The sequence below is a fragment of the Heptranchias perlo genome, chromosome 6, assembly GCF_035084215.1.
Source record: "Heptranchias perlo isolate sHepPer1 chromosome 6, sHepPer1.hap1, whole genome shotgun sequence".
NCBI classification, from domain to species: domain Eukaryota; kingdom Metazoa; phylum Chordata; class Chondrichthyes; order Hexanchiformes; family Hexanchidae; genus Heptranchias; species Heptranchias perlo.
This window is the reverse complement of record NC_090330.1, coordinates 60,619,434-60,645,456: the sequence shown is the minus strand read 5'-3', so window position 1 is coordinate 60,645,456 and position 26,023 is coordinate 60,619,434. Positions and strand designations below refer to the sequence as shown.

Sequence of the window (26,023 nt, the reverse complement as noted above, 5' to 3'; positions counted from 1 at the left end):
CCAGAAAATCCTTTTTAGATCACTGGCTGGGAGCTTATATTAGTTTCCCTATCTGACCTAGAGCTTTTAATATCTTTCAGTGCAGAACAAGGTTTTGTTATGGATGGAGGAATTAAGCTTGGATATACTTTCACTCAGCACAGCATTACATTGATTGAAATGGCTGTGGCATGTTCTTCTGTAGAATTTAGAACAGGGTTTACACTTTGAAAAGTCATTATGAAAATAAAAGACAGCAGAAACAGGTTTCATACATCAGCTACTGGAAAGGTTACAGCCAGGAGTTTGAACTGGAAGATGGCATTGACCGGAAGTCAAAGAGCAGTTAACGAAGATTGAACCAACTGAGTTGGTGAATCAATGCAGGAATGCAGTAAGCATCTGCTGGGGTAAAATAGCACTGATAACTTTGTATTTACAAAACTTCTCCAGAAGTTGATAAACTTGCAAACCTTTACTTCTAGATTATTTTCAGTGCATAACAAAAAAATAGACGAAGCAAATGGAACTAAGCCACCAATAAATGCTAAAAATGTACTTTTTCCAATGTGCAGGGCAACAGAGAAAACTGACAGTGACAATAAAAGATTGACCTAGAACAAGACCTGGCATACAACAGAGAAGGACACGTGGTCAAGATAGCTTAAAAAGATGAAATTCCAACTCAGTTACTTCAGCCCCAACCCTAATGAGATAATACAATTCTTAATTCTATGTGGAGGTTAAATGAGTAAGGAACAATTTATAAATCTGAATATATAACATGCATTTGAAAATATAACCTGTGTCTTCCAAATAGATACAAGCACCATCTAACAACGATTTCGTAATTGAACGGCTAATGATACAGCACTTCAACTAATATTTTGATTTGGATTTTAAAACAAGAATTCTATTATAAATAATCTTAGAACTCACCATTAGTGAACACTGCCCCCTGTGGGAAAGATAGCTCGTGGCTGTGCTCTGCTTTACAAGCATACATAGCTTTGGCTTGGCTGTTTCAAAAAATAGTAACAACATTAATCATAAAGCACTTGCAGTACAATTACTAGTAAGTACATAATTTCCTTATATTACACTCTTAACAAGATAGCTATTTGAGAAGTAAATTTTACCATACAATACACAACCAACATTGTAACTATTTTTAACCTTCCTGAACATCCTATGGTTACAAGTTTTTAAAAAAAACACCATCCATGGCATAATGTCACAATTTCTTTTTACAAATTTGCATTGTTCAAATGCCAATTTGTTAACTGCAATTATGATCTGGCTCCTATCTCACCAGTGGGTTTGTATGCATCTTCTATGCACAGGCTGTTAGTGAAGCTTTGAGTTGGAAACATGATTGTTTCACTGTTCCTAATGAACATGGGAGGCTGGATGATCAGTGATATCCTCCAAATACTGCAACTCCTCATTTAAACTGATGGTGATGCTTTATTACCTCTTGCATGTGCCTCAAATGCCACAAATCATGGGGCCATGGGAGCTTCCTGAAAACAGTCAGTTGATTATTTTATGATTAATACTATATGTGGTCTCGAGTGTTCCAAATGCAAACTGTTACAAAGGCCCTGATTATTTTTTTAAGTGGCTTTGTTCTTAATTATATTTAATTAGCCTCACTTGGATCAAAAATAACATTAACCCTTTCCCTATGTTGACAGTATTATACACTATTATATAAATAATATGGTATTCACCTCTGCATCAGCTGCAAACATAAATCCTAATATCACGGAGATGAAATGCAGAGCTTATCAACATTGGGCAAACCCTAGTTGTGAGTTGGCCATGTCACATAAGCAAGCTGCAAGCAAAGGTGAGCTTCAAATTAAAATGCTGTCATTTTGCTACTGAATTTCAGGATTTTGCTCCAACAAGATTTGGTATATCCATCTCGGAGTGGTGATTTGTCACTTTCTCTGTAAAATTGGTTTTCTGTCAGTTTACTTATTTAGCAAAATATGGTTCTGTCAGTTGTCAGCAATGAAAAAACATTATATATTGGATCAAACACTTTTTTTTCGCTCAGGTCCTATCAATTGACTGGCTATAGTGTAACCTAAGAGTCAGTTGGTAGATGATGTTAGTCCTTTTTCCACACAGAGGGTCTCAAATTCCAAGGTCCCTGCTCTGTTGCTGGAAGTGCAGCAGGGCAGGACTTCCAGTTGCCACTGTGCCCCAAACTGAAGGATGAGAACATTTAAATAGTTAGCATAGACAGCCTGCACCTGTAGAGGTCTATCAAAAGCATGTGTCCTAATTGCTTAGTGGAAAATCAGCAGCACCCTACTCTGATGGAGCGAGGTCAAGGCCCTTAAAAGGGTGAAGATGTGGCTGACAAAGGGAAGAGAAGAGGAGAAGGATGGGGTAGACTGAAGGCAATGAAGGACAGAAGGAAGGGAGCAGAAGCTCCATGCAGTGCTTCAGGGTTGGGGAGTGACAGTATTAAATGAAAAGGAGTTGGGAAGGAGAGTTCTGGTATCAATTCAAATGGAGTGGGGAAGGAGAGTGCCAGCATTAACCGGGAGCGAGATAAGTTAATGCCAGCATGAACTGGGGGGGGGGGGGGGGGGGGGGGTGGAAGAAAGAAGAAAAACTTCCAGCTTGAAATGACAGGACTGGAGGGAGAAAATAGTGCCAGCTTGAATGGGGGTGGCGCAGAAGAGAACAACAGTGCTAGCTTGAATGGAGGATAGAAGTAGAGTATCAGCTTGAACTTGGTTGTAGGGGGAGATGAGTGTCAGGTTGAATTGGGGGGGGGGGTGGGTTGGTGGTGACAGTGGAGAGAAAAAAGTGTTAGTATAAACTGGGAGATTGGAGGATGAGAATATCTTTATTAAAGGGTGGGGATTTGTATGAATTATAGTGTTTCTATCTACTGGGTCCAGAGGGGTAGAGTGCCTCTATGAATAATGACTGTTGAGGTAATGATATGGTTGGTCTGGTGAAATACCAAGTGTCCCTTGAGTTTTTCCTTTCTTTAAGATTAAAGATCTATTAATTGTGAAGTATAAAAATACTTAAAACTTCACTAGAAAGCATCAACTTCAATTTTAAATTCAAACTTTTCCAATGGAGCATGGCCTCAGACCTCCTTAGAAATGCACCAAGTTTTTATACCTAAAAGAATTTGAATAAGGAGCTACATGATTGACTATAGTCATAAAATACATTTTTGGCAGGTTATGACATCCAATATGCAAGAAAGAGAATCTCAATTACTCCATTAGAACTTTTGAGAGAATGACACCTACAGATCTTTAATTCTTCACAGGGATGATACTTGGATACTCATGGGAACCATTTACTGCTTCAAAATTCTTATGGTAAATAGCAGCAATAACTTAATTCTCTGGTTCAAAGTACAAATGTTAACAAACGTGATAGAAATAAGGACTTAGAACACAAAGTTAGGTTCTTACCGTTTGGAGGAATTTTGTTTAGGAGTACCAATATTTTCAAACAACTGAGCTCTGGATGCAACCCTGGGGAGGGGGGGAAATTATTTTAACAAGATCAAGATATTTGGAAAGGATGTTCTTTTGATATCATTAAGTTAATCTGAATTCACCCTTTTTATGTTAATGTATTAAAGTCCATATAAACTATTGAAAGTAGAAATGTTCATTAAAATATGAGGACCAATAACATTCATTACAGTCTAATAAACAGAATAATCGGAAGAAAGAAAAGCTTGGGCAGAAGAGTATTTTCTGTAATTCCCTATCACTCTTTTTAAAAAAAATACACCTATTATGTCTTTATATGGAGACCTGCTGTTTTCGGTCTTCACTCTCCCCCTCCACAAGGACATACACTTCACAATCATTAGGAAATTCTTACTACTGTAATCAAACACCATTGCACTAAAAATCTATTATATTCAGCATCTCAAATTGGGTATTAGCTGTGTTGTTTGAATAGTCAAATAAACTTTATGTTCTCCCTCAGCATCTTCCTTTTCAGTAACAGCAGTAGTGAACAGCAGCTATCCATGGCACTGGGATTTTAAGTGGTCATATTCTCCAAATGCAAGCAAAATCTTTAACAAAAAAAAATCCAAGTAGCAGCATAAATGTTAAAAATTTTTATCCTCTGTGGTACATGATTTTTTCTTAATTTTATTTTGGACAAATGTTCATTCAGCTGGTTTTGGAAGATTGAGGCCAGTATCTGGTTATTTTACATGTTCTTGTCAGTTCAAGAGGTGCCAAATGAGTACTGCTTTGCCAGTCACTTTCAGAATAATGTGTCACCTACCATTTCAGAGAGTACACTTCCATGGAATGCACAAAATAGGATGTAGAGGGGCAATTTGTTCCTCTGTATTTGGGTACTTTTAAAAAAATAATACAGACCCAAAACAACTAAATTGTAATAAATTAGTGAATTGTTTACCGAACAAATAAATATAAAAGTTGTATTTATTTAGTGGCGTTTCATGTCTTCAGGATGTCCAAAATTTCTTCATAATCAATTAATTGCTTTTTGAAGTGTAATTATTGTTGTTACATAGGTAAACGTGACAGCCAATCTGTGCCCAGCAAGATTCCACAAACAGCAAATGAGATAGATGACCTGTTGTTTTTGGTGGTTTTGGGTGAGGGAGGTAGAATCAACCTAATTCTGTGCTCAAGTCTTAGTGTAGGGTTCAAACCTACAAACTTCTGATTCAGAGGTGACAATGATACCAAATAAGCCAAGCTGACTTGACAAATTCAGATCAATTTGAGCTTGGAACACATGTCAGTTCTGATCCTGATCACTTTTTCAGAGTAGATACTGGCTGTAAATAAATTAAGGAATTACAATAATTATATTTTTTTTTAAAAGTTAAAAGCACTTCTGTTGTTAACTGAATAATATTTTACTGAAATTACAATGGTATGAACCCAATACCAAATTACTCTATTTTGCATCAAGTAGTGCAGCACCTGGAGCATTCCTGAGAGTACTGGAAGGAATGACCATATTTATACTGCCAGTTCATAGTTTCAGGAAGAGAGCTTCATGCATGCAAATTAAAAATGCAACTTTGCTCACCAGCCTTCAAATGTTGGCGACATTTCTAACATTAATAATTTGAAGTAACATTGCAACTGATGTATAGCATAAGTGGTGTCAGATCCATTAATCTTTTCCAAGCAATTTTGTTAATGACACCAAACTACATCAGAAACATTGTACTGCAGTATGGTGCAAGAAAGCTCACTGCACCAACACCAAATGTGTGGTATAATTAAGGCATAAAGTGTGCATCAGTACTGATTCTTTGCACTAGTCAAGTTAGCTGTTGCTGCAAAGGATCTTTCGCATCAATAGTACTTACACTGATCCAGGTTTCTGATAACCATTGATTGCAGAGGAGTCTAGTCTTCGCCTAACAACCATCTTTGGAGGAAGTGCTGGGTTGGATGCAATTTTAGGTGTATCTTTTAAATCCATTGAAGAAAGATTCTGAACAGAACTGCTAAAAGTTCTCTTATTTGTGCCTGGAAAGAATTTAGCAAAAGCCCTTAATGTCATTTCTAATTTGCAATTATCAATTTTAATCAGTAAAAATCTACCTATGAACCTACCATCTGTTGTAGGGAGAGATGTTAGGGAAGTAGTTATTGATCTTTTAAGCCCAGTATATTTATGGGGTCCTTCACTGCACAGACTTAATGGCTGAGATGTGTTTCCTGCATTAGTAACAGACAACAGACTCTGAGAATCTGACTGACCATCTGTTTTAACGGTATCTTCACTGGAGCTTGATTCTGGGCTAGTGGTCCAGACGAGCGTGCCCTTTTGTCCAGGCAATGAGGCAGGTGCTGACACCCATGGTAATCCATTATCTCCTATCTCCCTTTGCAAATGGTGTTGAGAGGAACTGGTTTTAGTGGAGCTGTTTAGTTCTGATGAATGAGAGGACAGAGACTCTATGCTTCCCATTGGTGTACTGTCTGGGCTGCTGCTGAAAGTGTCACCTGAAAAAAATGAAAGACAAGTGTGAGAGTATGTACAGTATGATAAATGTCATCCCAGAAAATGCAAAAATATGAATACTACTGACATATGTGACTTCTACTTGCAAATATATAATCAACACTATGAGACACATAAATCTCTTCTAAGTATTTTGAAGAAGTTTGTCATACCTTTAATTTTAAGAATTGGAAATGCTCCCCATACAAATTACTTAAACTAGTGAAGAGGGCATATCACTTTTCACATTGTCAAAAATGTTCAGGTAAAATTCACACTTACGCCTATTGCGTAATACTTTGATTGGCATCAATACAACAATAAATGTGCATCAATTCATAGTCTTTCAGTAGTACAAATATTCTCATGGAACCTACTGTACCTACTGTAGGCAATAGCCATTTGGAAAAGCAAAATAAAAATGTACTGACAGATAGCAACAAGACATTATTGCCACCAGCTAAAAGCTGGATGTTGTTAATTGTGGAAGACATTTATTCTAACCTAGATTCAACATTGAAATAATTTGTACAGTGAAAAAGTCAAATGTTTCCGGACACCAAACTGTAATTTTGTATGTAAAAATAATAATTACTGGATTAGCGTACTCCAATTGATGGAGTAGGTTTAGAGATTGTACTTGTTCTAACCTAGATAAAAGCAACAAATTCTTAGCAGATTTTCTCCAAGCACTTTGTGCGCTGCCATTAAACTCTGAACTTTGGTGTGGGAAGGGTCATCAATAAAGCTTTCTTCACTAGTGCTGGCTAGCTCTGCTCCACACATCTATGTCTGTCTACTTTGCCTGACGTACTCAGACAGCTGAGGATCATACTGACACAAATAACCCTGTGTGGTTTTCTGATTTAGAAGGGGAAAGAGACAGAATATCGGGGTTAAGTGCCTTCTTAGCACCTCCCTAGAAACTCTCTTTGGACAAAGTTAGCACCCAAATAGCACAAATTTGGGGTGTATCTTTCCTTGTTATCCCAGTACTCCCTAAAGGAATTCAGCAGGAACTAATGATTGTAACATGAATATGAATGGATGACAAATTTATTGGGGAAAGTTGTTTGCCAGCAAATGGCTCAAATTTATATAGCTGCCAGGATAGCTCAAGCCTCTCTGAGGCATATTTCTACTAACGGATATGGTACATTTGATGCTCTTGAGGTAGGGGTAACACTCTTTTTGTTCAAGATAACCCATTTTATAGGCTTGTCTGATGTCAAAAGAAGAAAAATTCATTTATATAACATCTCATCACATTTTGCAGAAGTATATCAAAGTGCTTTACATAACAATATAAAGCACATATCTTTTAGGATTTCATTTTTTTATGAAACTTTCCACAGCACCAAGTCACCAGATAGACACACATTTATTTGTGTATTGAAGCCTTCAGATGAGACAAAAAAGCAATATCCATTTGTGTCTTCTGATAGTTCAGGTGGATGTTAAAGATCCCATGGTACTATTCAAAGAACAGACAGTACTCCTAATGTCCTGACTCACATTCCTCCCTCAATCAATACCATTGAGAGAGATTCATCTGATTGCAGTTTGAAAGATCTTGATGTGTGCAAAATGGCTGCTACATTTCCCCGATAACAACAGTCACTACACTTTAAAGTAACTCATTATATATGAAGTGCTTTGAGAGATTTCTGAGAAAGTGATAAGGCATCATATAAATGCATCTTTCTTTCAAGCTTTTTCAATTGACCATTGATTTCTGTTTTTAATATATAGAAGCCAAAGGCCAATTAAATATCTGTGCAGTCAAACACTCACTAAAGATCTGTTGAAGAGGCAGCCTGGTGGCACAATGCTTTAGTGTACCAATATACTGCATCACTGAGTAGCAGGATGAAGATGTATGGTCATAAATCCTTACACAGTTCCTAGCCTCTGTCAATCCAGCCCACGCAGATCATTTTCTTGCTAGAATGGTCTACGTTGGACAATGGTGCATTATGTGCATGCATCTAAAGGAAGAGGGAAATAACCTTGAGGGGGGGCAAAAATGGTGAATTATCTTGAAGAGCTGGTTTCTATTGCTTACCATACCAACATCAACCTCTTCCAACAATCTTTCAAATGTAGAAATTCAGAAAAGTTTTGAGTTTGTAATTTACAGTTTTCAGCAACAGAATCCATATGGAGCAGGTTTTATAATAAAAATCAATATAGCTCTTTAAGAGTTTATATGTATGTTGTGCTTACTGTCTGCATCTGCCAGGCACAATGTTGGGCTATAGATGCCTCTGGGTCTTCTTGGGCCTGTGGAGAGACAAGTTGCCTTGCTTCGTCTAGATCCAGACCTCTGCTCAGGTTGAGGAAGAGGAACATTTGGGTCTGGTGGAGTATTGAATATCTATGAATGAGAGAAATAAAACATTAGTTGGTGGAAAATTATAAAATACTATAACCAGTAAATGTAATTGAAATAGAAAATAAGCTGCCAACATGGCACTCATAAGAACAAAAGAAAAAAGCGCAGCAGGCCGCCATACGGCCCTTCGAGCCTGCTCTGCCATTTAATATGATCATGGATGATTTTCGACCTCAACTCCACTTTCCCACTCGATCCTCATATCCCTAGATTCCCTTTGAGTCCAAAAATCTATCGATCTGTCTTGAATATACTCAACGACTGAGCATCCACAGCCCTCTGGGGTAGAGAATTCCAAAGATTCACTACACTCAGTGAAGAAATTTGTCTTCATCTCAGTCCTAAATCGTCCACCCCTTATCCTGAGTCTATGCCCCCTAGTTCTAGACTCTCCAGCCAGGAGAAACAGCCTCTCCGCATCTACCCTGTCAAGCCTTCTAAGAATTTTATACGTTTCAATGAGATCATCTCATTCTTCCAGTGAATATAGGTCCATTCTTCTCAATCTCTCCTCATTAGGACAACCCGCTCATCCCAGGAATCAATCCAGTGAAGCCTCTAAGGCAAGTATATCCTTCCTTAGGTAAGGAGACCAAAACTGTACACAGTACTCCAGGTGTGGTCTCACCAAAGCCCTGTACAACTGCAGCAAGACTTCCTTACTCTTGTACTCCAACCTCCTTGCAATAAAGGCCATTTGCCATCCTAATTGCTTGCTGTACCTGCACGTTAACTTTGTGTTTCGTGGGCAAGGGCACCCAAATCGCTCTGAACACCAACATTTAATAGTTTCTCACCATTTAAAAAATATTCTGCTTTTCTATTCTTTCTATCAAAGTGAGTAACCTCACATTTCCCCACACTATACTGCATTTGCACCCTTCTTGCCCACTCACTTAACCTGTCGACATCCCTTTGCAGACTCTGTGTCTTCCTCACAGCTTACTTAGTTTTGTATCGTCAGCAAACTTGGGTACATTACACTCGGTTCTTTCATCTATGTCATTGATATAGATTGTAAATAGCCAAGGCCCAAGCACTGACCCTTGCGGCACTTCACTAGTAACAGCCTGCCGACCTGAAAATAACCCGTTTATTCCTACTCTCTGTTTTCTATCCGTTAACCAATCCTCTGTCCATGCTAATATATTACCCCGAACACCATGAGCCCTTATCTTGTGTAACAACCTTTTGTGTGGCACCTTATCGAATGCCTTTTGAAAATCCAAATATACTACATCCACTGGTTCCCCCTTGTCCATCCTGCTAGTTACATCCTCAAAAAACTAATAGATTTGACAAACACGATTTCCCTTTAATAAAACCATGTTGACCCTGCCTAATCATATGATTTTCTAAGTGCCCTGTAACCACTTCCTTAATAATGGATTCCAGCATTTTCCAGACAACTGATGTCAGGCTAACTGGCCTGTGGTTCCCTGTTTTCTCTCTCCCTCCTTTCTTGAATAGCGGTGTTACATTTTCTATCTTCCAATCCACTGGGACCATTCTAGAATCTAGGGAATTTTCGAAGATCACTTAATGCATCCAATATCTCTACAGCCATCTCTTTTAGAACCCTAGGATATAGCCCATCAAGTCCAGGGGATTTGTTGGCTTTTAGTCCGCATAATTTCTCCAGTACTTTTTCTTTATTAATATTAATTACATTAAGTTCCTCACTCTCATTAGACCCTTGGTTCCCCACTATTTCTGGTATGCTTTTTGTGTCTTCTATTGTGAAGACAGATACAAAATATTTGATTAACATCTCTGCTATTTTCGTATTCCCCATTAAAATTTCTCCTGTCTCAGCCTCTAAGGGACTCACGTTTACTTTCACTACTCTCTTCCTTTTTACATACATGTAGAAGCTCTTACAATTTGTTTTTATTTTTCTTACTAGTTTATTCTCATATTCCATTTTCTCCCTCTTTATTAATTTTTTGGTCATCCTTTGCTGGTTTCTAAAACTCTCCCAATCCTCAGGCTTACTACTACTCTCGGCAACATTATAAGCCTCTTTTAATCTAATACTATCCTTAACTTCTTTAGTTAGCGACAGAAGGATCACTTTTCCCATGGAGTTTTCATTTCTCAATGGAATGTATGTTCGTTGAGAATTATGAAATATTTCTTTAAAAGTTTGCCATTACTTATCTACTGTCATATCTTTTAATCTAATTTCCCAATCAACCATAGCCAACTCGCCCCTCATACCTATATAATTGGCTTTGTTTAAGTTTAAGACTCTAGTTTCGGACTTAAGTACGTCACTCTTGAACTCAATTTGAAATTCTATCATATTATGATCACTCTTCCCCAGAGGATCCCTCACCTTGAGGTTAATAATTAACCCTGTCTCATTACATAAGACAAGATCTAAAATAGCCTGTTCCCTGGTTGGTTCCACAATGTATTGTTCTAGGAAACTGTCTCGAATGCATTCCATAAACTCGTCCTCTAAACTACCTTTGCCAATTTGAGTTATCCAATCTAAATGAAGATTAAAGTCCCCCACAATTATTGCATTACCTCTGTTACAAGCTCCTATTATTTCTTGATTAATATTCTGTCCAACAGTGTAGCTATTGTTCGGGGGCTATGGACGACTCCCACCAGTGCTTTCTCCCCCTTGTTATTTCTTATCTCCACCCATACTGATTCTACTTCCTGATCTTCCGAGCCAAGATCCTTATACACTGCTGTCCTTATGTCATTCTTTATTATCAGGGCTACACCCCCTCCTTTTCAAAACATCAAGTACCCTGGAATATTTAGTTCCCAACTTTGGTCACCTTGCAACCACGTCTCCGTGACGGCTATTAGATCAAACCCATTTATCTCTATTTGTGCCCTTAATTTGTTTATCTTGTTACGAATGATTCGTGCATTCAGATAAAGCACTTTTAATTTTAACTTTTTACCATTTGTCCCTGAATTGACCTTATTCACTGATGCACTATTAAACTCTCTGTCTCTTCCTGTCACACTCTGCTTATCTTTACCCAAATCGCTACACTTTTCTAATGTCTTGATTTTTCTCTTTAGATTTCTAAATTTCCTCTCACCTGAACCCTCCCCCATACTTTTTTTTTTAGTTTAAAGCCCTCAACAGATTATTGGCCTAATGTTCTGAAATGCATCTTTGATTCTTACAATTTTTTTTGAGAGAGAGTGTTTTAAACCAACCTTAAAATATACGAATTAGGAATTAGCAATGTTGATTTTTTGTCACAAATGGTATTCAAGATGCTTTTGTCATTACTAAAAATGTCATGCTAGATACTGAATAAAGCTCTAGCTGCTCTGCCCAAACAACGCGTTTCATCCTCAACACCAGAAGAGCATTCCTATTATGCAAATCTGATTTTTTTTTCTATCTCCCATACCAGCCATTCTTACATACATACTCAGTAAGAAGTCAACAGTGCCAAACTGTAGATAGATTACTGCTGTGAAACCATGACTATTAACAAGTGGATTAGAACTTGGCAAATTCCAGCAGCAAGAGGAAGTTGGCATTCCATCAGTCTGGCTGGACTCAAACACAGGCTGCACAAGTGAGAGGACAGTGCAATAACAACATCAGTGCCCTTCTTTGTACAAAAACTTTTACTGTGTGTATACAGGAATCATAGAGTTTTACAGGATTAAAGAAGGCCACTTAAATGATAACATCTGCGCCAGATATTTGCTAGAACAAACTGATGCTTATCCCACTGCCCCATAGTCATGTATCCTCCTCTGCTTCAAATGTGTAACCACTTTACCCTTAAAAGGTGCAAGGATCTCTGTCTCAACTGCTCCACATGGAAAAGCATTACATATTCAAACAACTATCTACATAAAGAAATCGGTCCCAACTTCTCTCATTATCTTAGTGACCATTTTAAATGGTCCAATACTCCACAACCAAAAGAAATAATGTTTGCCTATTGACCCTATCAAAACCCTATTAAATTTCTTAACCTTCTTTGCTCCAGTGGAAATAGTCCCAGTGTCTTAAGTTTATCACATCATTCATAATAAAGAAAATTTTAAAAGATAATTATACTGCATAATTATTGCATCTTGGAGTACCTACACTAATTAAACAGAGACTACCACTTTGCATTCAATATAGACACAAAGAAACAGGAAGCATGTAACAGTGCAATGACATAATCAGCCAAGTGAAAAAAACTTCTTAAAGCACCACTACTAGTGCAGTTGCTCTCCATTTCAGAATTGTATCACAATACAATAACAAAGGCATTTTTGCTTTAATTGCATTGGATACTGTTACAACTGATATGCACTAGTGTCACTAAATATTAATAGTTAATCTCCTGTGGAGTTGCTCATAGAGCAAAATTTTCAATGAAAAATTTCATGTCCTTCTTTTCCAATAATTGTCTTTTTCACTTGTCTCCCACTATCTTGTGTAAATTCAACCAAATCTGCGACTCATCACAATTAACAATCTCACAAAACTTGACATACACACCAACCCTGCCACTACCAAGGATACACAATAATATTTGCAGGGGTATTGGAGGGCCAAAGCCCCAAGTCGGGTTTGGGATATGAACGACAGAGCGAACGCAAGCAAATACGAGTGAGTGAGTGAGTGAGTGAGTGAGTGAGTGAGTGAGTGAGTGAGTGAGTCGGACGGACGGACACACACAATGGGCCCGATATTAGGAGGGCATTGGGGGGTCGACTGGGCACGTACTTACCTTTGCTTCCGGGTTTCGCACTGGAAAGCTGCGCAGCAGGTGGACTGCTCATGCGCAGCATAGGCTGTCAGCTGGAGGAGCCCTATTTAAAGGGGCAGTCCTTCACTGACTGATGCTGCAGAAAATAGGAAAAATTACAGCATGGGACAGCCCAGGGGAAAGGCTGCTCCCAGGTTTAATGATGCCTCACTCCAGGTCTTATTGGATGGGGTGAGGAGGAGGGGGAGGACAGAGATCTTCCCCCCCGGCGGGCGGGAGGATGTGGCCTGCCTCTGCCACCAAGAAGGCCTGGCTCGAAGTGACAGAGGAGGTCACCAGCACCACCAACATATCGCGCACCTGCATACAGTGCAGGAGGCGCTTCAATGACCTAAGTAGGTCAGCCAAAGTGAGTACACTTACTCATTCCCCTACACTCCGTCTGCCACATCACTGCCCCCACCCCACATCTCCTTCTGCACTGCCAACACTACTCTATCACATCACTCCTCACACCCACTCAAAACTCATCCTCATCTTACCTGCACTTATTCACCTCGCCAGTACTCATCCCACCACTACCACTCAACTCAATCCTCATACAACCTCATGGCTCTATCTCATACTCACCCTCTCATGCATCTCTTTCACGGTCAGCCTCACCCAACCTGCCACTATCTGTGCTGCTGCCACAGGGCATGCATCATATGTGCAGTAGGAAGCATAAGACAAACGTGTCGTGAGCATGAAGGGGATGCACAAGGATATTTGAGGGTTTGTCATGGTTTTGACTTAAATTTGATTTCTGATCAACTCACATTACATATTATATTGCCACCTCTACTGCCACGTCTTTGCGAATCTTGTCTGGTTTGTGCAATAATGCCCTTTCCTGAGGATCACCATGAAGACCCACAACTGATGCCACCCATTGTGTCACTGCAGAGTGGGTGTAGGTTTATTTGCAGGGCTCTTTTGTGCAGACGACTGAGAGACGTCGGTGATGTTCCCGGTGGCACCCTGGAAGGACGTGGAGGAGAAGTTGTTGAGAGCAGTGGTGACTTTGACAGCGACAGGTAAGAAGATGATCCTCGGGCCAGCTGGGAGCAGCTCGGCATGAAGGAGGCTGCAGATGTCCACGACTACATGTCGAGTGACTCTGAGCCTCCGTGTGCGCTGCTGCTCAGAGAGGTCCAGGAAGCTGAGCCATGGTCTGCAGACCCTGTGGCAAGGGTAGTGCCTTCTGCGACGCATCTCTCTCTGCCGTTTCCCTCCCTCCTGCTGTGCAGGTGGATGTGTCACAGCACTGTGTTGTGGAGCTCCACGTGTCAGAGGTGGATGGCGTGGCCGGCGAGGCTGGTGATGCTGTTCGTCCTCCGAGGAGGTCATGACTGCAGTTACCGCTGCCCCCATCCGGAAGATGTACATTTGAGGGGGTCTGCAAGTTAGGTAAATGTGTCTGGACACCGGGGTAAGTGTGCAAGTTGGTGAATTTTATTGTTAGGAGGAGGGTGATGGAGGGCAAACTTTGTCCCAAGTGACAGAGTGGCCTCCTGCAATGAGTGAGGGTCCACCCCCCCCTCACCTGTCAAATGGACCTTTGCAGCTGCCACAGGCTGATGGCTGCAACACGTCCATTTCAACTGGGAGTGTTTCCCCCAGTACGGGAAACAGTCCCAGTTGACTTGAAAATCCCACCCCTCCTAAAATATCAGGTCAATCAGGTCTGTAAATGACCTGAAGTACCTGGTTAATTACTTCAAGTAGCAACCCGCTGGCTTTAATTGCCGGCGGGAGTCCCATGTGCGGGGGCTGCGCGCGCATGTCAGCGCGTCACTGGGGAACCCAGAAGTGGGCGGGTTGGAGCCGGGCTCCGGACCCGCCCCGGGAATCCCCGATTTTCGCAGCCCCCCCCGCCACAAACGCACCTGCTCGGGGGTGCGAAAATCAAGCCCAATGAGTGGGAAACTTGGAGAGACTTGATATAATGAAGGAGAGACTTACAGAAAGAAGAGTGAAGGGAACAAAATCAGAGACAGAAAACGTGAGAAAGGGAGTAGGTGAAAGAGAGAAAGATCAACAGAAAGATAGATGATCGAAAGAATATGAAACAAGCAGAGAGACAGCTAAAGAGAGACATTTTTTGTTTCATTTTTATCTATGAGCAATGCCAATAGAGATCGACTAATTAAAATATAAAATGCAACCACTGAAAAAATAGGTAGCTCATACAGTACCTTTTCATAATTCTCTATCAGAATCTCAACCACAATGTTCTGAAATTTAATGTTCATCATAGCTGCTACAGTCTCCTCTTGGGATCTCATTAGGGTTGGTCCAAAAATAACACCCAAGTTGGAAACAGTCATCAGGTTTTTTTGACTGTGAGTGGACACTCTGCAATTACAGAATATGAAAAGGTTCACTTATTGTATACAGATGTGTCTGTGTTTCACATTTATTGTTAACTGGAAAACAGACACTGAAAAAACAGCTGAATCTGTAACAATCTTAGGAATACAGGAATGTTAAGGCTGGAAGAGATTATTACAGTCTATCTGACTGCACACAATCTATCTCTAGAACCTTTCAATCACTTTGTGCCAAATATCAATCCAGTTTCTTCCTGAATACAATCCATCTTCGCTGCCTTCCCTGGCAGTCTGCTCTACGTATCCACCATCCTTTGTGTAAAGTAGTTACATCAAAACTGTCTGTTCATCTTTCACCTTCTGAACTGGAATCTTCCTAGGATTTATGAGTTATCTATCTGGTCCAACACCCTAAGATCTTGTTCGCTTTTATTTAATGGCTACTGCACGCTGTAAAGATGATCGCAGAGAGCTATACACGAGTACTCTCCTATATTATGTCTAGTGCACTAACACTATTTAGCTGCATTCCAATTCTTTATACCCCCTCCAAGTCCTCTTTCCCAGTCTCAATTTTGCATTTATCTACACTAAACAATATTTGCTATTTATCCCCCCCAACTACTTCACCTCTTTAATTCCTTCTATATTTGGTTCACCTGTTTCATTGATGTAGAGCAATTCAATATACGTAGATTAGAGTTATTCTGTGTCTGAATATATTCTTCCAAACAACCAATTACCTTTGAATTAAATTGTAGGATAATATATGCTGCACGTGATTTTTTTCGTACATTAAAAATTATACATGTTAAACTATCTCTGTTTTTAGTGCTGTGCCATTGCCTTGAATCTTGCTCAGATTCTTACTGTTCTTTTATCTATCCTGGTAGTGGCAGGGTCGGTGTGTATGTCAATTTTTGTGAGATTGTTAATTGAAATGAGTTGCAGATTCAGTTGAATTTTATCTATTTTAACTAGCTCCTGCTACAAATGTTTCATATGGGATGAAATGTTCATTTCTGATGGATATTAAAAAGTTGTGTGTGTGCACGTATGAATGAATGCATGTGTGTATAATCATGGAATTTTGTTTCCTTTCCAATCAGTCCACGCTACCCTGAGCAGTCAGGTAGTTAGCAGTGACCAGACTCCAAAAGGAAAAACAAAAGCAGCTCCCAGTTAACTTTACCACCAGCCTCTAAAGCTAAATGAGAATAATAAAGAGGTGAGTACTATAGAACGTATCTATCAGACCGTGGACCCCCATAAATTTGCTATTGCAACCCCACCCTTCATTCCTAGCCATTCCTACCACCCACTCCCACTGTTTTGTCTAACTATTAATAATGCAGAGAGAAATCCATTTGGTTTCACTGACTATTTATTGCAGGTTACTGGTAGTCAATTCGGTGCTGACAACTCTAAGGGATTCCAGGTGCAGGAAAGAGGAACTAGGGGTGGAGGCCTGTTGTGTCAGGTGTCTGCCTCCATTGTGCTGCCCCAGGACTTTTTTGGGCCTACCTCAAAATTACACCAATGTGGTTGGTGCAGGCCCAACGTAAGCATGGTAATAAGATGAGCAGGAGTGTTATGCAGCCCTCCCAACCTCACTTTCCTCCTCGTTGGTCTATTAGCCACCCAAGTGAAGGTACAACTGAAGAAACCTGGCATTAGTGCTTGAACCAGGAACCTCACAGACTGGAGGGTCTGTAGGTGTCTCGGGGCAGCACAAAGCTTTTGTTTTAGGAATTTTCCTTCCTCCCCCCACCAAGATGATTTCTGGGCCTTGGGCCTGTAGCTGCAGGCTTCCCTTGGCTGCTGCTCCATTCCTGATGCCACCTCCCCCTCAATACCAGCATAAGGCCCTGCCTGAAAGCAGCCCTGCATCTGAAGTATGCCATGAAATTAGCCACGGGCAGGTAAATTATGCACATCTCTCCCCTTAGTACATTTCAGGTACGATTGGGCGGGCAGAGAGGAAAGTCGGCACTAATGTCGTTTGCCTTTGCAGATGTTTGCGTATTCTGATTTGAACGCGTTACTGTTTGCTTTTTAAAAAAAAATCTTACGTTGATTTGGTAATTTTGTTTATTTTTCCATTCATTTACACTTCTAAGATTATCTTCCATTCTTGTGGTTATGAGTGTTCTCTTTTTTCTTGTTGGGAAGGTAGTCCCATCTCTTCATTGTGTTTATTTTGATGTTTTAATTTGGGCTATAAGGTATTTTTCCTTCAATGTCAGCTATTCTTCAGGTTCCTAGACATCCTACTGGTGAGTATAATTAGCTTTTTTTGTACATTCTAGGTCATCCATGTATGGTATAACTCATTCACCTGTATCATATCTTCTCTTTTCTCTGTTTTTAGTGTACTCATTTATTTTGTAGGCAATTCAACAGAATTGCATATTTTCTGAACTGAAAGCTTGTAGTGCATCTGCTGATTCCAACTCTGTACAGCATTAGCTTTATCTGGATATCATTCTTTGTTTTTCCTAGACCCTATTTTAATTACTTGGAAGATCCCAGGTGCGAACCCTGATCTTAGTTGATTTTATCGGTAGAGATGCTACAGTTAGAGTCTGTGGATAATGGAGTCGAAAATAAGCGAAGGCTCCCAGCCGATTGCTACCGAGCAACACTTGCTGGAAGTGCATGCTTCTGTATGTCAGATACATCTGTGATGGCCCTTTGAGCGAATAGCTTGCTGACACTCACCATTAAGGTTCACACTTGCATAATGGCCACTTTGTGTGAGGTACCAGAAGCCTATTGGCTTCCTGTAACAGTACTTCAGCAAGGAGTGAACACTTTCTGGAGAAAAGGGGAGGGAAGAAATCATTGAGGGAAAACAAAACTTCAAACATAAGACAGACTGAAGCTTAAATAGGTGGGCAACCATATATACCATCCTCTACAGTCACTGATGACAAGGTCAGTATTAATTGTTAATACTAGTAAATCGTCCATGACACCATACAAGGGGAGTCAAATCCAAGTGTAATCTTCAGGTAAAGGAGAGTTGGAAGACTGGGATAACTGAACCAAGGCACGCAGATGCAATTCAGTCCCCATTTTAAAGATCTATTTGCTGTCCTTACTTTGTATTATACTTTGATTTTATATGATAGTTTATAATTTAGAAGCAAAACTTACACTACTTTGGGAAACAGAGAAGTAGAGTAGGTTGGAGAATGGGGGTTTCGCTACAATACAGGCTGTGGAGATGGGACATGCAAAACTGAGGAGCTTTAGTACCACCACTGGTGGGAGGCTGTAAAGCACAGAGAGAACTTTACAATGGCCATTTCTACTATAAATTTAAATATAGGAATTCGTAATAGAAAAAAATTGGCACAAAATTTATGCCAATTCAAGTTTTCTAATATACTATATAGATGACCTGTTACAGGACTCTTTCCAAAGGAAACTTGAGCTAACTATTGTACCTTCTGGATATAATAAATAGTTTATGAAACAATGTAAACAGATTGTCGTAAAAACCTCTATTCAGTCTGGTCTACGTATGATTCTAGTCCCACACTACTAAATGCTTTCTGACATGGCCTAGCAAGACTCTCAGTTGCAAAAACAATCACTGTAGCAGAACGCCTACATCTACCTTCTCAGGGCAAATAAGGATTGGCAATAAATGTGGCCTTGCCAACATTGCCCACATTCTGAGAACAAATAAAAAAACTTCTTTAACAATGGATAGCAAGTTTCTTAACACATACATAAAGCATGCCAGTGGTTTGACAAGTGTTGTGTATTAGGACTATCCTGATTAGATCATATTAATAGTTGGGTAATGCATATCAAATATTTCTAGATGTACTTGGTGATCATTTATCCAGATGGATACATCAGTTTGTAATCAACTGTATTGACTGGCTTTTTCCTTATATACTTCATGCAGAGTCAAGAGAATAGGAGTCATTCTTCCAGTTTGCAGATGCAGAAGCTATTTTGAGGTTGTCATCTTTCTTAAAAGAACCTGTTTTTTTAAGCTAAGAAACTCAGTGAAAAGAGCTAACAAAAAACTAAGGTCAAAAATACTTTATTTTTAATCACAGTGGTAACGCAAGGTATGAACTCAATTGGTAAACTTGAATGAGACAGCTCACCAACACAAAAAAGGTTATATGTATTGCAATAAACAAAAGGCTATTTTAGTTACAGCCTTGTGATATGTTCCCAGTTCATCTATCATTTTCTGTAAATATATACTGCATTTAGTAAATGTTGCTAATTCATTATGAAGTGAAAATAGAGCAGTTAACATTCTTTTTTGAAGGCCATCAAATTTGAGTCCCACCCATTAGTAACACGGCCAACATCAATTGAGAAATTATTTCTAAAAATATTTGAATTTTAATGTAACAATGATATAAGCTTTGCGGGTCAACCTGCTGAAATAATAAATAGTACAATTTTTACTTTGAAACAAACTTTGAAATTAAGACTTAAGTTGGTGATTTGAAGATTAATTTAATTGGAGGAAGTTATTGGATGTTACTTAATCAACCAAACTTCACTCTCGCTATTACTGGCATCACCTATACCCTTCAATTAATAGATTACACCATTCAATTAACTCCAAGGTATCCATTACTACCTGCTAAATTTTACTTGAGTGAATTTTCAACATTGCTAGACAGTGACATTGCAAACAGTGTCAAAGAACAGCAAATTATATCTTAAATCTATTAAATTACATTTCTAAAATGCAACATAAATTTGATGAGCATGATCTTCCTTGGCAGAAGTCTTGTAATGGCTAAAGAAAGATACAACTACTTACTTCACCAAATGTTTTAGCAAAAGGTCGAGCATCTCTCTGTTCTTTTCTGGTAGTTTATAAACCAGTGCATGAACAGCACGAACTCTGTAATTCTGGTCATCTGACTCTATAGAAAAGTATAATAGATTCAATGTATTAATACTTTTTGAAGTGTTAGTAGAAATAATATTAGTAGATAGATTGACATTTCAGGTTATACATGGGTACTTTTTGTTTAAAAAAGAATGTATTTTGAAATAATTACTTTATCTATGACCTAATACAACCAGTCCCTCCCTCCTTCACATCAGCTGGACTGACAGGCACAGTAATCTATTACATGAATCACTTTAACACATGCTGCTTGAACTTATGGGAGCATGGAAACCGTTCAACAAACCCATCTACAAATTGACAGCCTTGACACATGGAAGATCTACTACTTTACTAATTTAATTTTCCTCCCAATTGCACAATTTTATTTGATTCTCTGGTAGTCGATCCAGAGTATTGGAAATATCACCATCGACAATTAAGTTTAAAATTAATGCATACAATAAGCACATAAATCACCTTCTTTTCTCCATTACTAACTGTCTCTTCACACCCCTCTCTCCTGTTCCTCTCCATAAATTTGAGTTCTTTCTTTCTACATTCACCTCCAACTAGTCAAGTCATGGATACCTTTGTCACTAAGATTGAGACTATCCATTTAGTTAACCCTGCTTTTTCCTCTTCTCACAAAGCCAAACCTCCCACAGGCTCCCCCTCGCTCTAGCCCTGAACCCGTGGCTCTCTCTAGTTTCTATCCCATCTTCCCTCATGCCGCCTCCAAGCTCATCTAGTCGATGACACCCACCTCCAGTACCCTTGGTCCCATTCCCACTAAACTGCAGACCAAATTACCTTCCTGACCCACATACTAGCTGGCATTGTAAATGGTTCCCTCTCAAGTACTATGCCTTTCCCTTTCAATATTATGGATATCACCTCCTCTGTCCTTGCAAGGAAATGTCCTATATCTCCAATCTCCCTTTTCTCTCCGAAGTCCTTGAACATCTTGTCACCTCCCATATCTGTGTCCATATTTCCCTCAAATCTCTTTTTGAATCTCTTTCAGGTTTTTGCCCTTCCACAGCACTGAAACGGCCCTACCAAAGTCACAAATGACATTCTCCGATGGTGGCCATGGCGCACTATCCCTCCTCATCCTTTCTGCAACCTTTGACATGAGTGACCACATCTTGCTTCTCCAATTCTATGCATTTTCATTTTAGCTAATAATCCCTTGTACGGTACCTTATCAAATGCTTTCTGAAAGTCTATATAAACGTCTGTAGACACTCTCCTATACATCATGCTAGTGACCTCCTCAAAAAATTCAACTAGATTAGTCAGATATGACCTGCCCTTCACAAAGCCATGCTGACTCTCTGAGCGCTTAGGCAAGTATGAGCTGATCAGTCACTCTGTCTCTGATGACAGAATCCTCATGATGTCCCCACAACTGATATTAAACTGACAGTCCTGTAGTCACTAGGTTCCTTCCTCCCTTACTTCTTAAATAATAGCGAAACTTGCAATTTTCCAATCCACAGGCATAATTCCTGAATCTAGAGTGCTTTGGATAATTATGACTAATGCATCTACGATTTCCTTACCTGTGTTTTTTTAAAATAAATATTGCAACCCCCCTCCTTTCTAAAGATCCTGTAGCCTAGAATATTTAAGCTCCCAATGATGCCTAACTTCTAGTCTGGGCTCTGTAATGGCTATTACATCATACTCTTGAAACTGAATTTGTGCTTCTAACTCATTTGTTTTATTTCTATGTTATGTGCATTCTTGTACAGAACTCTTGTTTGGGTAAATTGTCACCACCCTGTCCATGGCAATCTGTGTGTGGAGCCGGCAGATGTAGGAGGGGTTCTAAATGAATTTTTTGCATCTGTTTTCACTATGGAGAAGGACGATGTAGACATAGAAATACGGCAGGGGGACTGTGATATACTCGAACATATTAACATCGAGCGGGAGGAGGTATTGGCGGTTTTAGCAGGCCTAAAAATGGATAAATCCCCAGGCCCGGACGAAATGTATCCCAGGCTACTGTGTGAGGCAAAGGAGGAGATTGCGGGGGCTCTGACACATATATTCAGAACCTCTCTGGCCACAGGTGATGTGCCAGAGGACTGGAGAACCGCTAATGTAATACCATTATTCAAGAAGGGGAGTAGGGAAAAACCGGGGAACTACAGGCCAGTGAGCCTAACATCAGTGGTAGGAAAATTATTGGAAAAAATTCTGAAGGACAAAATTAGTCTCCACTTGGAGAAGCAAGGATTAATCAGGGATTAATGTCAAGGCTTTGTCAAGGGAAGATCATGTCTGACTAATTTGATTGAATTTTTTGAGGCGTGTGGATGAGGGTAACGCAGTGGATGTGGTATACATGGATTTCAGTAAGGCCGTCGATAAAGTCCCCCACAGGAGACTGGTCAAGAAGGTACGAGCCCATGGAATCCAGGGTGCCTTGGCACTTTGGATACAAAACTGGCTTAGTGGCAGAAGGCAGAGGGTGATGGTCGAAGGTTGTTTTTGTGACTGGAAGCCTGTGGCCAGTGGGGTACCACAGGGATCGGTGCTGGGTCCCTTGCTGTTTGTGGTCTACATTAATGACTTGGATATGAATGTAAAAGGTATGATCAGTAAGTTCGCTGATGATACAAAGATTGGTAGGGTGGTAAATAGCGAGGAGGATAGCCTCAGTCTGCAGGACGATATAGATGGGTTGGTCAGATGGGCGGAACAGTGGCAAATGGAATTTAACCCGGAAAAGTGCGAGGTGATGCACTTTGGAGGGACTAACAAGGCAAGGGAATACACAATGAATGGGAGGACCCTAGGCAAGACAGAGGGTCAGAGGGATCTTGGTGTGCAAGTTCACAGATCCCTGAAGGCGGCGGAACAGGTAGATAAGGTGGTAAAGAAGGCATATGGGATACTTGCCTTTATTAGCCGAGGCATAGAATATAAGAGCAAGGAGGTTATGATGGAGCTGTATAAAACACTGGTTAGGCCACAGCTGGAGTACTGTGTGCAGTTCTGGTCGCCGCACTACAGGAAGGATGTGATCGCTTTGGAGAGGGTGCAGAGGAGATTCACCAGGATGTTACCAGGGCTGGAGCGCTTCAGCTATGAAGAGAGACTGGGAAGATTGGGTTTGTTTTCCTTGGAGCAGAGGAGGCTGAGGGGGGACATGATTGAGGTGTACAAAATTATGAGGGGCACAGATAGGATGGATACTAAGGAGCTTTTTTCCCTTCGTTGAGGGTACTATAACAAGGGGACATAGATTCAAGGTAAAAGGCGGGAGGTTTAGAGGGGATTTGAGAAAGAACTTTTTCACGCAGAGGGTGGCTGGAGTCTGGAACTCACTGCCTGAAAGGGTTGTGGAGGCAGGAACCCTCACAACATTCAAGAAGCATTTGGATGAGCACTTGAAATGCCATAGCATACAAGGCTACGGACCAAATGCTGGAATATGGGATTAGAGTAGACAGGGCTGATGGCCGGCGCGGACACGATGGGCCGAAGGGCCTCTATCCGTGCTGTATAACTCTATGACTCTCTATGACTCTATATATCCTGCTGGTCTTTTTCTGCCACCTTTTGACTTGCTGTGTGGATTTTCCTTCCCCCCTCCCCCCAAAGAGTTTAAATCTTTTCCCACTGCCCTATTTACCTTTTCCTCAAGGACACTAACTGATAAAAGTTGTAGACTAAGTAATAGATTGATTGCTATGATTAGTCAACAACTCCATTATCATTGTATCATGCAATTACCAAGATGGTGAACTAGATGGACCTTGGTCTTTTTTCATCTAGCAATTCCTATGTTCCTATGACATGGGCTCCTCTCTGGATTAGGTGAAGGCCATCCAATCTGTCCAAACTTCCCAAGCCCCAAAAGTGGTCTCAGTTTCCCAGGAATCTGAAACCCTCCCTTCTATACCATTTTTCCAGCCAGACCCATGCCAACATTTAAGAATAGGTTAAATAGTTGGTTGACGGAAAGAGGAATAAAGGGAAATGGGAACAGAGCGTTCACATGGAATTAGGTCCACTGCTTGTGAGAGAATGAGCACCAACACGGACTATTTGGGCCGAACAGCCTGTTTCCCTGTTGTAATTTCTACAAAAAGACATTTTTTCACAATGTGCTTGACCTCACCATTGTAACATCAGCTGTAGCTAGCAAGTACTCAGACTTAAGGATTGGCTGTGAAGCATTTTGGGACATTTTGAGGCAAGAAAGGCACTTTATAAATGCAAGTTCTTTCTTTAACTACTTTGGCCCAGCAAATCATTGTTGCTGATCTCTGGCTGAGGCTAAGGAGCATGCAAGAAAAAGCCCCAGGAAAAGACTGCATCACTAAATCTATGCTCAATGAGGCACCAAGCAAGATGATGGCTGTGACAGCTGAGATCTTTCTGAAGTAGTTAGTGCTGAGCTACTACAAATCAGCTGCGGGTACAGAACAAGAGGTCATAGATATAAGATTAAATGTAAGAGATTTAGAGCCGAGAGCAGGAGAAACTACTTCACACAGAGTTATGAAGCTGTGGAACTCATTTCTGTTGTTAACGGTTGAGGAACAATTACGTCAACATTCAAGATTCAATTGTACAGGAGGATGAAGGAAAAAGAATTGACGGGATATGGGAACAGGGTGGGTGAATGTGATTAGAGCTATTTGCTCACGTGGAGGGTAAATATCAACACGGACTGATTGGGCCAAATAGCCTGTTTCCGTGTTGTGACTTGCATGTATTTCTATGATCCAGAAACGAGGCAAAGACTCAGGTGACACCAGCAACTACTGGCCTATCAGCCTGCTGAGCTGCTTAGGAAAGCTGCTAAAGAGAATCATCTACCGCCTCCAACATAGTCATGAAGGCATGTAAAAAAAAAGTCCGTGTTCCTCAACCTTCTCTGAAGAGTCCACTGCTTTAACCTTGTGCACAAAGAAATATTGAATCTTCATTTATAGTTCATAATAGCTACTCACTGACGGCTGCAATTAAATCCTTATGAAGTTTGTAAGTCATCAATGGCTCTACAAGACACCTAGGATAGAAAAAAAGAACCTCAGTTAGGCTTTAGACATTTTGAAGGTCTGCAATATACAACTTCAACAGTTCTTTGCAATATGATAACTAATCAAGAACAACAAAATAAACCTGAAGCTACCTCAGGTATGATTTTCCACTAGTAATACCTGCAAAATATCTCAGTTTCCTAACAATCCCTCTGAGCAGCAAAAAATATATTGTCATATGCAAAATTTAAATGAGCAGCCTTCATGTATTTTCAAAAAATGGTACCGAGATAATATTGGAAAACAATGGCAGAAATTCAGCCAGAGTGGTAAATACATTCATCTAACTAATTTTTTTGTAAACCTTAATTTTAAACCAAGCACAGCTTGTCATAACAGAACTAAAAACTGCATCAATATTAACCCACCCCCTCCCCAACGATGGGCAGGAGGAGGTCGGGGGAACCCTGAACGGCAACCTCGAGCCGCGTAGGCGCCTGCCGCCATTCTCATGGCGGTGGATAGTGTAGCGTGCAAGTGACCTGACTTGGAGAGGTGGGTCATTTCATCAACATATTTAAATTAGGCTCCCACAGTGCAATTGGGAGCCTGATTTAAATTTAACTGCTGCTGCGCGGTTCTCCCAGGGCTCGGGAAACCCAGCAGCAAAATGGAAGCGGGAG

At 40.3% G+C, this 26,023-nt stretch overlaps 1 protein-coding gene across 2 annotated transcripts in view; it reads right to left on the bottom strand.

Annotated features, from left to right (window-relative positions):
- The window catches only part of arhgap42a (Rho GTPase activating protein 42a), a 315,211-nt gene that overhangs the window by 21,847 nt on the left and 267,341 nt on the right, over positions 1 to 26,023 (bottom strand). For both annotated transcript variants that reach the window (XM_067986387.1, XM_067986388.1), the window contains 8 exons: positions 25,311 to 25,369; positions 20,260 to 20,365; positions 15,318 to 15,477; positions 8,212 to 8,362; positions 5,595 to 5,987; positions 5,345 to 5,507; positions 3,438 to 3,500; positions 919 to 998 (listed from right to left, as the gene is read on the bottom strand). In XM_067986387.1, coding sequence (XP_067842488.1) covers positions 919 to 998; positions 3,438 to 3,500; positions 5,345 to 5,507; positions 5,595 to 5,987; positions 8,212 to 8,362; positions 15,318 to 15,477; positions 20,260 to 20,365; positions 25,311 to 25,369 — 1,175 coding nt within the window. The remainder of the gene's footprint in view (positions 1 to 918; positions 999 to 3,437; positions 3,501 to 5,344; positions 5,508 to 5,594; positions 5,988 to 8,211; positions 8,363 to 15,317; positions 15,478 to 20,259; positions 20,366 to 25,310; positions 25,370 to 26,023) is intronic.